At 50.9% G+C, this 14,225-nt stretch overlaps 1 protein-coding gene across 3 annotated transcripts in view; it reads left to right on the top strand.

Moving 5' to 3' along the window:
- Positions 1 to 14,225, top strand: part of CDH26 (cadherin 26) — a 42,140-nt gene that overhangs the window by 23,229 nt on the left and 4,686 nt on the right. For 2 of the 3 annotated variants that reach the window (XM_033094690.1, XM_033094689.1), the window contains exons 8-15: positions 130 to 398; positions 3,316 to 3,458; positions 4,577 to 4,816; positions 6,017 to 6,241; positions 6,794 to 6,927; positions 10,263 to 10,340; positions 12,009 to 12,077; positions 13,574 to 13,648. In XM_033094690.1, coding sequence (XP_032950581.1) covers positions 130 to 398; positions 3,316 to 3,458; positions 4,577 to 4,816; positions 6,017 to 6,241; positions 6,794 to 6,927; positions 10,263 to 10,340; positions 12,009 to 12,077; positions 13,574 to 13,648 — 1,233 coding nt within the window. The remainder of the gene's footprint in view (positions 1 to 129; positions 399 to 3,315; positions 3,459 to 4,576; positions 4,817 to 6,016; positions 6,242 to 6,793; positions 6,928 to 10,262; positions 10,341 to 12,008; positions 12,078 to 13,573; positions 13,649 to 14,225) is intronic. The other variant, XM_033094691.1, reaches the window with a different exon arrangement.

Here is a 14,225-nt window from a genome sequence, read left to right as displayed (position 1 = left end):
ACTGTCTCTTGATCATTATCAAAGACAATGTAAATAATAAATGACGCTCAGAAGCCACAAACTCTGCTGAGCTGCCTCTGGCTGCAGCACCAGCATGTGCTAATGAAATCCTCTCTCTGGGGCTTGCAGCCTTTGGATTACGAAAGTCCCCCTACACGAAGCCTTGTCATTGCTGTGGAAAACGAGGAGCTGCTTTTCTCCTGCGATGGGGGCGAGCTTCGGAAGCCAAGGAGGGCAGCGGACAGCGCCACCGTGAGCGTGCAGGTGACCAACGCCAACAACCCGCCGGTCTTCCACCCCGAGACCTTGGTCGTCAGTGAGGTTGATGGCGCCGCACCTGGGATTCATTTGGGAATTTTTAATGCGACGGATCCAGACAGAAATGCCAACCAGATACGGTGAGAAGAGGACCTGTTTAAGGTGGCTGTTTGAGCAGAACGAGCCATATACCTGGGCAAAGTCCTGTTGGGGAACAGGCTCTTTGGATCTGTGATGGGAGGCTGACTCTGTCTCAGTTATGAAAATACCAGGAGCCCCCAGAATGCCCACTGGCCCAGGTCCCAGGCCTCTTCCTTCCGGAACTTTCTCCAATCCCACCAGGAATTCACTTGCTCTTTTCCCTTTGCACTTGGCGTATTTCTCTTGTATAATCTTCTTCTTGTGTTAGAATAATTCCCTATGTATTTCTATCTCCCTCTTTACCCACGGTTGTACACGGGCAGCCCTCTGGCTTCCGGGCAACAGAAGTACAGGTTTTTTCAAATTGTGGTAAAATGTATATAACGTCAAGTTTCTCGTTTGGACCATTTGTAAGTGTGCCGTTCGGTATCATTAAGTAAATTCACACTGTTGTGAGACCGTCACCACCACCCATCTCCAGAACTCTTTTCATCCTGTAAGACTGAAACTCTGTCCCCATTACAAAGAGCCCCCCTTTCTCCGCCACCCATTCCCTGGTAACCACAGTCTCCTCTGTCTCTGAATCTGACGACCCCAGGTCCCTTGTGTAAGTGGAACCTTCCAGTGTCCGTCTCTTTTGTGACAGGCTTATTCCACGTAGCATGACGTCCCCAAGGCTTAGCCGTAATGGAGCACACGGCGGGACGTCCTTCCTTTGTAAGGCTGAGCGATGTCGCATTGCGTGGACAGACCCCATTTTACTTATCCAGTCAGCTGTTGACGGACACGTGGATTGCTTCCACATTTTGTGAAGAGAGAACATGACAAGTGAACTATGACAGTCACAGAAAGATAAAAACTATACAAATCTACTTCTATGAGGTGCTTACCTCAGTCAAAATCATAAAGACAGCAAGTACAGAGGTGGTTTCCAGGGGCCGGGGGCGGGGAGAATGGGAGTTACCGGTTTACAGGTACAGTTTCAGATCCGCAAGAGGAAGAGTTCTGGGGAAGGACCGCGGGGATGGTTGCACAACTGTATGAATGTATATGACATCACTGAACCATATACTTAACAATAGTTAAGAAGGTAAATTTTATGGTATGTGTACTTTACCATGATAAAAAACGGGAAGAAAATGACGCTGCCAGCATTTAAAAATCAAGAGATTAGGCAGAACAGCCTGAATTGTCTGGATGTTCTCGGAAAATGGAAGGTTTGGCCTCACTGGGTCTGTGGTCTGTGGGACCATGATCCCCCCAACCCCTGGGGCACGGTGGGGTCATGCCCTTCAAGAGGCCCAGCTCAGCACTTGGCCCCAGCCCCCATCCAGCCAGCTTCACTCATTTCTGGCAACCGCTTGGCCCCCGCCCCCCGTGGGCACCTGAAAACCATGTTTTTCAACTTATACTTTGGGAAGGACCCGATTTTGTTTCTTTTAATTTCCAATTCACCATGGAGCGATTGTCCCAAAATAGTTTAAAAAGCGAATTACTAGGGAAATGATTCTGTGCTGGGGCCACAGTAATGCCATGACCATAAACACTTCCCAGCAACGGCCGTCCGTTCTTGCCCGTCTTACTCTGGGGGACACACAGTTAAAGGGCTCAGAAGCAGGTGGTCAGACGACAGTGAAGCAGAAGTGCCAGAGGGCTTGAGAAAATGCACATTGCCGGGCCCACCCATGGGCCTGTTTCTGGGGCTTGTGGGGGGGCGGGGACTGAGACTTGCACTTCTCACAAGTCCTGGGTGATGCTGATACGGGGTCCACGGCCCCCCTCCGAGGAACCCGAGGCACAGCCTGCACCTGCTTCACCGCTGGCTTCTTGGCCCTGGGGGGCGCTGGGCTCAGAGTAGGTCTCAGTCACGGTCTGGACTGTGCTCAAGCCAAGAAGTAAAGAGTCTGCTCACATTGGCCTCCAATCTTGCCTTTGCCAACATGTACGTGCGGTGTCCTTTGTGACCGAGTTGGGACGTGACCTGGCGAGCAGGTTAGGTTTGCTTGTGTTTGCCTCCTTCTCCATTCTGTGGGGTTACCTGACCACTCACACACCAACTTGCTGAAAGGTGTTTGCTGGCCTGAGATGGTCCAGGGATGAACTCTGAGTTTCTACCCAATTTGTGAACATTACAAAACCACTGCCCTCCCACGAAACTTCTGGAGCTTTCTGAGTCGAGCTGTGCACAGAAAAGCTGCAGTCCCCTTAAAACTTGCGATGCATGGAATATCTGAGAGGGATGGCCGCCAGCCCTTTCTCCGTGGGGAACAGCAGGCAGGAGGCACTTCCCTTCTTTGGCATTTCGTGGGATCTGCATCTTTTCTGTGCTTGGCCTCTGGAAACAGGAGTTTCCTCTGTGGGTCCTACGGCAGGCAGGTGCACTTGGCAACCCAAGATGGTTCCGATCGATGCCATCTGAGTGACAGGCCTCAGGAATTCCAGAGGGCTGGGCAGGCCCACCTATGAAAGTGGCACCAGGTGCACACAGGTGAGGGGGACATGGAGACCATGGGGAAAGACGGGGTACCCACGTGTGGATCGTGTGAGCCCCAGAGGGCACAGAGTCTCACAGTTCCGTTCCCAGGGCAGGTTGGTTTGAACATTAAGCTACCGACATCCATAGGCCACTGACGACAGGTCCCTTTACAGGATGAATGTTTTCCCTAAGACGGACAGTTAGGTTCAGCCCAGCGAGGACGGGATGCAAAGTGCTCAGTGAATATCGACTGGACATTTGAAGAATGGCGTCTTCAGCAGTCACGCCTGTGCCTTCATCGAATGAACACTCCTACCTTAACTGCTCTCCGAATTTCCCACATTTCTTGTGACAGGAATTGTGTCTGCTGTGATATATTTTGATTTGTCTTTTGATGGAACTTTGTAATTTTTAAAATTGCATGTATTTCCTTCTTTGAGGTATAAACTGGTTCGTGATCCTGCGAATTGGGTCACCATAGATGAACGCTCAGGAGCGGTTGTCACCAGGAAGCAAGTTGACCGAGAGTCCCCTTACGTGAACGACAGCTTTTACACAATCATCGTGCATGCTGTTGATGACGGTAAGTCTTTCCCCAAAACTGGGGTGGAAAGCGTGTTTTCTTGCTTCCTGCAGGAAAATGACCCCGGTGAGTCAGCACAACTGGGAAAAACAGACACCGTTTCATCAGTGTGTATTCATACTAGTGATTACTTTGGGTGATAATTCTTGTACGGGCAAACTAGGGACCAATGCCACAGAAAGAGAGGCACTAGTCACTCAGAAGAGACAGTTAAAGCCATGAGGAAGTCGCATTCAAACCCAATGTCTTTGTCATCTGTGCCAAGACAACTCTCTCACTCTCTGTCAAAGCCAACGGGGTGGGACAAATACTTAGTTCACGTCCCCGTACTTGGAAGGGCTTGTAAGCTCCGGTAAATGTGCCTGCGTGGGACGCACTTGTCATCAACCCAGCGTGGGTGGATTGATGATAGTGTTTCAACATTTCTCTACCACCTCCCAAGGCTGAACTTTCAAACCTGCCAGAACATGAAGCTGAATAAACAAAAACTTTCAAATAAGTTCAATAATTGTATTTAAGGAAATATGTGAATTCAAACCCAAGTTCCAAGGGATAGGTAGCTGGATATGCTGTTTGTAGAAGTAATCAGTAGACTGTTGGCCAGGATCACAGTAAATCTGTGTTTCTAATCAGAGGGGAAGGAAAGTGGGGTCCATCTTCCGGGAACTCGGAGAAATAATACAGTGGGATGTGTACCCACTGCTGTGTCCGCCAACGGTCAAGCCTTACAAAGCTTGTACACATCGCAGCCTGTCCCAGGTGCGGACCATCCAGATACAGAATATGTCCATCCTCACATCCCAGCACACCCATTTCCTTCCCTTCCCACCCCCTTAACACCTGGCATAACTGACATTTAATGTACTATATGATTCTGTATCCTACCTGCTTCTGCAAATGCTTTGGTGTGGCATTTTGTTAACTTACCTTACCCAGATATTCTGACTTTTCAAAAACGCAGGTACGCAAAGCTTATGACTTTGAAAGGGAACCAGTTTCAGCAATTGGGTGGTGGTTCTTTTCCTCGGAGCTAGACAGTGCCTTCCCGGGGGTTTGCGGGCACGGGGCAGGCTCTTTCACTGATAAGCAGCCCCGCCCCCATGGAATTCCCTTGCCAGGTCTGCCCCCGGGGACCGGGACAGGGACGCTGAAGCTTTTCCTGTCTGATGTCAATGACAACGCCCCGACTCTCCAGCCCCGCTCTCGATACATGGAGGTCTGTGAGTCTGCCGTGACCCAGCCCCTTCTCATTGAGGCAGAGGACGCCGACCTGGAGCCCTACTCGGAGCCGTTTACATTTAAACTGGACACCACGGGAGAAAATGCACAAGCCACATGGCAACTGGGGGAAAACCAGGGTGAGTGTTTGTACTGGCCCCGGATAAAGGCCTGAAATGACAGAGATGTGACTCAAACAGACTTAGGCAAAAAAAGGAGTTTACCAGTTTCTGCACCTAAGAAAGAAGCCAGGGAAGCCCGTGTTCCAGGAGGGCTGAGGCGAGATGCTCCAAGGACATCCCGATGCTGCCTGTCTGGACCTTGGCTCGGCCTTTCTCTGGGCTCCTTCCTTCTCAGGCAGGTTCTCATCTGGGGGCTGCAGGGTGGCTGCTGGAGTCCCTGGAACCCATCCTAGCACCTGGCAAGATTTGTATCACTGCATGGCTTGGGCCACCTGCCCCGCCAATCACTGTGGGTGGGAGTTGGGAGGTGCGGACTGGCTGGTACTGAGCCCACACCTGGACCTGCCTGGGATCTGGGCTTAACCTCTCCTGACCCACATGGGCGTGTGGGCTCCCCCAAGGAAAACTGGGGTGCTGTTACCAGGAGGAACCACTGGCATCCACGGGCAACATTCTCCTTTGTGCTTCTGTTAATGGGTCATTAAAATGTAGTGTTTTTCAGTTGAAACTGTGAGCCCCTGGAATTGAGGAAGGCTAGCAAGGAAGCTAGATTTTCAAATAAACACAGCATGTAAGGTTCCCAGAGCCAGAGTATGTAGTAACGCCCTGCACCTTACCCCAAAAGGCCGGGCTTTGGCTTCTGGGAGCTGATCTCTAAGCCCTTGGAATGACCTTTCTGATAGAAGTATTTACCTGGGGTCTTGTACCAATCAACAGGAATAATGTGATTTAGGGTGGGGGCTTTGGGTCTCGTGGGAATCAATCAATCAGCCACCTGTGCGGCCACTTATGTGACCAAATCCTGATGGGAACTGTGGATGCCAGGCTCGGTGAGCTTCCCTGTATTGTCACTCCTCAATGCCAGGGAGAAACATTGTCCCAACCCCACGGGAGAGCAGAAATGGAAGTTTAATTCTGCATCGGGTATTTTTCTGGACTCTGCCCTACGTGCTTCTTCCCTTGGCTGACTGCTCTTGGGAATCCCTGAACTCGCAGCTGTTGTCAGAAGTGGGGGTGGTCTTGGCGACTGTCCCCTCTGAACAGTAGTTGGCCAACTTTCGAACAGAGCATTGGCATGTGGTAGGCATTTAGTAAATATCTGTTGAGTAGCTGGACAGTGAGGGAGTCAATGCATGTGAGATCCTTCTCCCTTTGCAGGTCGGGCAGTTGAACTTTTCATGTTGAGAAGCCTCCCACGTGGTGATTACTTAGTGCCACTTTTCATCGGAGACAAACAGGGCCTTTCCCAGAAGCAGACTGTCCACGTGAGGGTCTGTTCGTGTGCCAGTGGACTCACGTGTGTGATGGAGTCATCAGTCACGGGGGCCGGGCTCCCCGTGGGGGTTGTGGCTTTTCTCTGTGCAGTGTTCACAGTTCTGGCAGGTCAGTGGTCGGCGGGGGCTGTTCCGGGAAAGTGGTTCCTCTCCCCAGGCTGTAAGCCAGGGCCATGGAGTCCTCTGGGGTGAGAGCAGATGATGGCAGAGAGTGGGACGCCTCGAGAATGACCCCTAGGCTCATCAGGGTCCCAGACTCAGATCCCAGGCGGCCAACCTGGTCAGAACACGCTGTCTGTCGTGCAAAAGCCGGTTCTGCTCAATAAGCGGCGATTTGCAACCCTGTGTTTGTAGTAACGCTGGGGCAGCAACACACACGTCTTGCTAGGTTCCTGGGCTTGGGGAAGGCTAATGGGGAAGCTGGATTTTCAGGTAAACACAGGACTACTGGTCACATGGGATTAGTCCATCAATTTAACCAATAGTTGCCCAGCATCTGCCTGTGCGGCCAGCTGTGCCAGACTCTGCAGGTACGAAGATGCCTGAGGCCCAGTCTGACCAGGGCAGGTCATAGCTAAGTCTGTGTCGACAGGACATGAGCCTGAGGAACCCTCTGACACAGACGACGCTGTGTAAGTCACTTCCCGTTGTCTCATCACAGTGACTCTGCTCTTCCTTCTGCTGCGATGCCATTTTGTGCCTGAAGCCAAGAGGCGCAGGTGCCCTGCCCACACTGAGGAAGGAATCCAGACGCTGATCGTGTACAGCGATGAGAGCAAAGCCCTTTCAACCCAGGTAGAGGGAGATACTTTGTGTTTTATGACAATGACATCAATACCACTATGTATTTTCCCACTTATTGTGTCCCCCTCTTACTTCTTCACACTCACTCATATTTGAGGAGCAAAAGGGGAAACACATTCCTGAGGAAATCGTCCAACGTAATTGTTTTAGCTCAACTAAGGGCAATTTTGCCCCCAGGGGACATCTGGCAAGGTCTGGAGATAATTTTAATTGTCACAACCCGGACGGGTAGGAGACTGGCATGCAGTGGGCGGAGCCCAGGGCTGCTGCTAAACACCCTACAGTCCTGGGGACACCCCCCCAGCAGAGGAAAATCTGGCCCAAAGTGTCAGCAGAGGGGAGGCTGAGAAACCTTGCTTAGGGGAAGAATGGTTTTCACCAGGTGAACTTCCTCTACGTGGATGATGTATTGTGCTGACTAATTAAATCAGTCCACACTGGCTTCTCGGCCACAGCCTGGGGAGAGGAAGGCAGAACCGGCTCCCCCATCCTCACCGGCTGAGCTGCCTGACCTTGCATGGACAAGCCCTGGACCTTACATCTTATTAGCTTTGTCCTATCGAGCAAGTCACTTAACCCCACAGCCTCCTCCGTGACGCATGGATGATAAAACCAGCCTCGCCGAGGAGCTGTGGATCCAAATGATGCCCATGCAAACCCACCACAGTCACCCCGACATAGGAACCAGCCGGTACCTGCTGGTTTCGCAAACCTGCTGCCTCTGACATCGGCCCTGCCCTACCTGTCGTCCTCGCAGCACCCCGGGGCTGGGGTTGGCCGGACCAGCAGACGGAAGGCGCTGTGCGCTCTTCTGTCTTCACTGGAACTAAGGGTGGTTGATCTGAAAAATGGAAGCCAAAGAAATGTCAGACTCTTTCACTCAGAGGATCCAGACTGCCCCATCTTACTACCATCTTAGCCCTCTACCCTCCCAAGAGACTTGTAGGTGAGATGCTTTTAGGAAAAGACCGTCCAGTTAACATTGGCTTTATGCTCAAGTAAATAGGGAGATACTCTCCAGTGACCGCTGGTTTGAGAAGCTGGTGGACAGCCAAACGCCTAGGATTCTTCCCGCACTTTCTCGTCCCTGCTGGTGTGAAGCAAGGGGGGTGTAACAGCCTTGGGTCGTTGCAGATGTACCCGCCTGTACATCCACGTAGGCCTGGCTGAGCGCTTCCTGGTGTGGGGGTGAGAGGGCAGGTCCAAACTAGCCAGGTAGCCGGATCCCTCCACCCAGCAGTGACAGCAGCAGTTAGCTGTTTCGATTCATTTGTATCATTTTAAGCAGGAAACCCTCTTGACAAACAACAGTGCTTTGTGTAACAGACAGACACCCTTGCCTCAGGCAGCTCCATTCTGCTTGATGTTCAATCGCCTGGGAAAATGGAAATGGCTCCTAGACTCAGCGGCTGTGCTTCGCCTTCCACTTGGGCGAGAGGGGTGGCTCTGCGGGTGCAGCGCTTGGAGGAGCCATGAGGGTCACTTCCCCAAGTCCTGGCTGTGGCACAGTGTGGGGACAGAGCCCCAGAGAGCAGTGTCCAGGCTCTCGGCCTCAGTGGAAAGGTGCTGGCTCGGGGAGTAGATGGCCGTCAGCTGTAACCCTTGAGTCATTGGCCACTAATATAACTGCCGCGGCTACGTTGGGGAGTCGAGGAGAGTTGAGGAGAGAGTCGGTCGGTTGGCAGCAAAGCGGACACGTCGTGTGAATCCAGCCTCCAGTGAGACTATAGCGGTGTGACTCCCCTACCTAGGGCTCCGTGGGTGTTCCTTTTTGGCCTCACCACATCTTGCGCTCTTATGTGGGGAGCGGAAGCAGAGACCCCGCAGGCCGCCGCGCACGACACACAGCCAGTGGACGAGGTGTGGTGATGCCCTGGGTGCTGTACTTGCCGGCCAGCAGCTTAGTGCTGATGTCAGGAGAAGGAGGAAGCACCTCCACGAGCGTGTGTGCAGGGAAGGGCACTGACCTGAGGTCAGGCGGGGGAGGCAATCTGCTGGCAAGGACACTGGTCCAGGACCAGAGAGCCCCACCCAGGGCAAGGCGTTTCTGTCCTCTTCCAGTACCAAGAGTCCTTCCCTGTCTCCTACTCATTGCTCAAGACACACCCCCATTTCTGCCTAGGAATCTTTAGGGCTCTGAAAACGGGGGTCCACAGACCTGGGTTTAGATTCCAAAACGGTGGCTTATCAAATGCATAATCTGACCGACCCTCGGCTTTCATATATAAAGTGAGATTAGTAACGTTCTCTCTCTGTCTTAGGTTTACTGGGCAATTTAATCAAATAAAAACCATACACGTGAGTCTTTAGCACAGGCTGTGGCTTTGGCAGGCACTCAATAAACAGCAGCAGCCGATATTAGAACTATTGACAGTAGTTACTAATTACGTCTTTGTAGCCATGGGTAAACGAGGCCATCTCCCAGCATACATGCTTCTTCGTCACCCATCTTACATGAATGTACCAGCCCACACATGCTCACACGCTCACCTGGGACAGGCTGTTCTCTTGGGAGGACGTGGTCCATCTGAGATGCCACAGCTGAGTCTATCCACTCTCCACTGTAAACAGAAGTCGCCAGGCATCCCGTCAGTGAAACGGAGTTATTGGGCAGGGAAAGAAAGGATTGCAATCCCGTAAGTGCAGCTGGGGCGAGCCTTGTGCAAACCCTCAGACCATGAAGATGGAAGTTCGTTCGGAGGAGAAGAGGAAGTGGAGGGGAGGGGCTATTCCCACCAACAGGGTGTGACAGAGCCTCCTACAGCCCCCTCACCCCATTCCTGTCTTGCTTAGGGTCTCTGGCATTAATTTTGACACCATGTCGTCCCGTTTGGCCCCTGGATGCTCCCTGATCAAGATGGTCTGCAAGATTGCATGGATGCTTCCCATTTCCATGGGGAAGCTGGTGAGCTCTTAGAAAAGAAATCCAGCCCCATCAACATCTAGGTCCCTTAGTGAGTATCTGCTAACTGAGGAATGAATGAGATGGTGCCCATCCACGGGGACCCAGGAGGCATCATTGGGAGCGTCCGAGAGGACAACCTTTTAGATTACGAGGCCCTATTGAAACAAGGGTTTTTGCCATCACTTTACAGGAAGCATGAACAACAAGAAACTCCACCTGCCCACCAGCAATCACAAAATCACCCTCCTCCCAAATAAGCCGTTGCCATTGACAGGACAGGTGTCTTTTCCAGAGTCTGAATGTTTTCTGGGATGGCGTAGATACAACGTATCTGGGGGTGATGTTATTCCTTGCTCTCTGCTTTTATTTCTGCCATCGTTAGTTTCAGCCCCTGTCATGTTTCTTTCCCTGTGTCCCACAGGTAGGGTCAGAGGTCAGGAGTCAGGCGACAGCCCTGTTGAGCAACACGACTGAGGTGGACAACACGCTTGTAGGGAAGGTAGGCATGGCTGATTTGCTGCCGGGGTTTAAACAGAGAAGTGGCTTCGCTGGTGGTTTCCATGGCAGGGAACCCCCTGGCTGGTCCTCCCAGCACACATCCAGTGACACCCCTCCGCCAGGTGGCTCCACACCTGCCTCTGCCCCATTCACACCTGCAAAGCCCCAATTCCCTCCAACCTCACAGCCTTTGCCTCTCACAGGCAAGTTTCAGATGACTCAGCGCCTAGATTTCAGCCCAGCCAGTGCCCCCTTCATGGCTGTGCCATGTGCATATGCCACTTGTACTAGCATAGTTTTAAAATATTTTTCATTTAAATGGGCTTTCATGCAAATGAAGTACATTCCTTTAAATAGGAAATGTTATATTTCAACTGTAAATGAAAAAGCGGTTTTACTTGTGTAAAGAGCAGGTAAGTGGAAAATGGACACAATAGAAATAGGACCCAATAATTCCACGTAGAGAATGCTGCCTGCCAAAGGTCTAGGGGCTGTCTCTGTGAAAAAGGGCGAGATAGCAAAGCCACGCTGGCACCAGATGGAGACTTTCTCCTGATGTCACTGGGAGAGTGGACGAGGAATTCAAAAGAGAATCATTTTCTCACCATGCAATTCAATGTCCCTTAAAACCCTGTTCCCGAGCTGGGTCTGTCTTCCCTCTCGAAGTGGCAGATGGTCCCACATCAGATGACAGCGAGTCCATCCAGAGCTGCCATAAATTATTGGGCAGGGCCTGGCTGGGGGTGAGCAGGGCCAGGGCCAGCGGGCATTGTGCCCACTGGGGGAAGGGCTGCCCTTCCTCAGTTGTGCACAGATGTCGTGTGGGCTGGTGGTGGCCTTCTCTTTCTTTCCTCCTTTGCTGCTCTGTAAGTGTCCGGGGGCCAGCAGCACTGTTCCCGATAGGCACAGTGACCGCTCTGATTTCCTCCTGACCGTGCCCTGGGCTCTGCACTCTGCAGTCAATCTCACAGAATTGACCAGCCCCAGCGGGGAAGGGGAGGAAGCAACGCCTCTGCCTTCTTTCTGGGTGTGTCTCTGGGTTCTCTTCACAGTGTCCTGCAAATAGTAATTGTACCTATGGTGACAGGTTAAATAAACAGCCACTCACACTCCTTCCCTAAGTTTAGTCATCACTTAGGATTTATTGGGTAACCTGATATCTTAAAATCTGCTGCAGGCATGAGCTATCTTAAATAGAACCACTGCTAAGGTCCATTGCCTGCTTTATTTTCTCTGGAATTTTATTTCATTGTTGAAGGGACTACATTAAAATAATAGAAACCCAAACAAAAATGACCACAATCCCATCCCTAAATCGAAAGTTTCATTTGCGTCACCTTCTAGATCTTTTCCGTGAGCATGTCCAGGTTTTAGGTGTCTGTATTACCATCGATAGAATGTTAGAACCGACATGTTCAAGTCACTTTAGGTCACACACTTCCATTTTGCTATGGCCTTTTTCTTTTCTTTTCTTTCTTTTTTTTTTTTTTGCTTCTCTCCACCTTTCCTTTTCTACTCCCATTTCCCCTCTCCCTCATCATAATGCAGATTTTTATTTGTTTATGAGTGTATGAACCAGTGAGAGGTTTGGAAGGATACACACACCTGTTTTATTTTCAGATGGAGGGAAATGCATTATCTTTTGAGTAAAACAGTATTTTCCCCCTAGGCGATAAATGAAATGCTACCATCGCCAGTTAGGACATCAGACCAAGCACCCATCGGCCTGGGAACTCTGGTGAGTTACACAAGCTGACTCCCTGCTGTAGTAACCTCACTAATGATTGACAGTGGGTTCCCTTGAGAGGTGGCCTTTCTAGAAGATTCTGTGATACTGGTAAAACACACACATAGTCAATGAAATTCTTGTCATCTAAGTAACTAGCTCTAGTTATTGTTGGTTGTTGTTAAGAGTTGTTATTTGATAGTCCCAATCAAATATGACACTTCTTAGAACACCCATCAGTAAATACGTTTTCTTGTGTTTGTCTGAAGGACACCAGAGATAATCTATAATATTAAGAGCACATGGCTTTGGCCCAGGTCAAAGTCTCGCCCAGGGATTTCACACCTCCTGCCAAACTGAGCCCTGACTTTCCCCTGCTTCACGTCTCATATACTCTAAGTACAAATTCTAGAACGATTGCTTTACTTTCTAAAATGATTTTTCTGAAATAATTTTACACTCACAAGGAGCTGTAAACTATTTCAGAGATTTCCTGAGTACCCTCCATGCAGCTTCCCCCAAGGCTAACATCTACATAACTACAGTACGTTATTAAAACCAGAACACTAACCTGGTACAACACTGTTCATACAGGTCTCGAGTACAGACCTCATTTGGACTTCCCTAGTGTAGCTAAATATTATTTTAACAAAAAATTGTACTTATCTGACAAAAACTGAAAGAGGTATTCAAGGTCCAAAGAGCCACAAGTTTTATGATGAAAAGCTTCAAAAAAAAGAATTAAAGATCTCTGTAATTCATGATCTTTTCTCGGCCTGCATTTGAGCTAAGACAGACACGTGCTCTTCTGTTTTGCACAAAGACGATGCCACGAATCCGCTCTTGCAAGGGCCTGTGCATGGACAGGTGTGTCCCTTGGGCCCTCGTTGGGCCAGTGTCACAGGCATGGAACCTGGCCAGTTGCACAGGGCCCTGTGCTTGGTTTAATGCTCTACTGTCATCTTTTTGAAAGTCTTAATGTTTGGACAATGGGTCCCACGTTTTCATTTTGCACTGGGTCCTGTCAGTTATGTAGCTGTCCTGAGTCCTAGGGGTGGATTCATTCGCAAGTGTGGAGGCCCTCCTCATGGCACAAGGTGTCTTCCTGAACTTTTGTGGACCCAGGACATAGCTGAACATCTCACATGCTCAGGCTCCAGCCCCACAAAGCAACTACAAAGCTGGCCCACGGATGTCTGCTGGGAATACAGACACTGCTAACATTACATTTTCATACCTTTAGTGCAGAAATAAAAAGTAATATGATTGCAAGAGCTCCTAGTTATGTGTTTACAAGGTCTGGCCCTTTCTCCCTTCTCTGCCACCACACAAACAGTGACATGGACATGTGAGCAAAGTGCTTTTGAACCCACTGTCCCACCAAAGGAGCTCTGACCACCCTCACCGTGGGTGGTGGCCCCCCACCTGCTGGCCAGCAAAAGCCATCGGTGTGGGGAGCTGAGGAGGGCTCCCCAGTGGTGTCAGCCCTCGGCCCCTTTGCTTCACAGGCTCGCCGGGATACCCTGGTACCCAGAAGGGCCCTGGAAGTGAGAGCTGGAGTCATGGCGGAGATCCTGCAACAGGTAGGAAGCCTTCCCTTTGTCAGTGCCAGCGGCGGGGTCTGCTTCCCAGCCCAGACCCAGGCCGGACCTGGGAACCCTTCCTCCCAAATCACTCTGTCCACTGGGCCTGCAGGAACAAAAGACCACAGACGGGGCGGCTTAAACAACAGACTGATTTCTCACAGTCTGGGAGCTGGAGGTCTGAGAGCAGCGTGCCGTCACGGCGGGCTCCGCTGAGCCCTCTGCCAGGTTTGCAGACGGTCACTTTCTCGCTGTGTCCTCACACGTCCGAGAGAACAACCTCTGGACGGTATCTTCTTATCAGGGCACTAATCGCCCTGACCTCATCTAACCCAAATGACCTCCCAAAGGCCCCGCCTCCAGGTACCGTCACACTGGGGTGCAGGGGATAGGGCTTCACCATGGGAATTTAGGGGACCCAGTTTAGACCAGAGCAAGCATGTGCCTGGGAACCCTCATTCCAGGGGTTGCTTCTGCAGGACGCGACCTAAGACGGGGGTCACTGGTCTGTTTCTGTGAAGTCATGAAGGCCATGTGTTGATTAGGCCTAAGGGGATTATGGGACGATGACATGAAA

The sequence above is a fragment of the Rhinolophus ferrumequinum genome, chromosome 23 (genome assembly GCF_004115265.2).
Source record: "Rhinolophus ferrumequinum isolate MPI-CBG mRhiFer1 chromosome 23, mRhiFer1_v1.p, whole genome shotgun sequence".
In the NCBI taxonomy this organism is placed as follows: domain Eukaryota; kingdom Metazoa; phylum Chordata; class Mammalia; order Chiroptera; family Rhinolophidae; genus Rhinolophus; species Rhinolophus ferrumequinum.
Note: the sequence above shows the minus strand (reverse complement) of the source record. Positions and strands in the feature narration are given on the sequence as shown.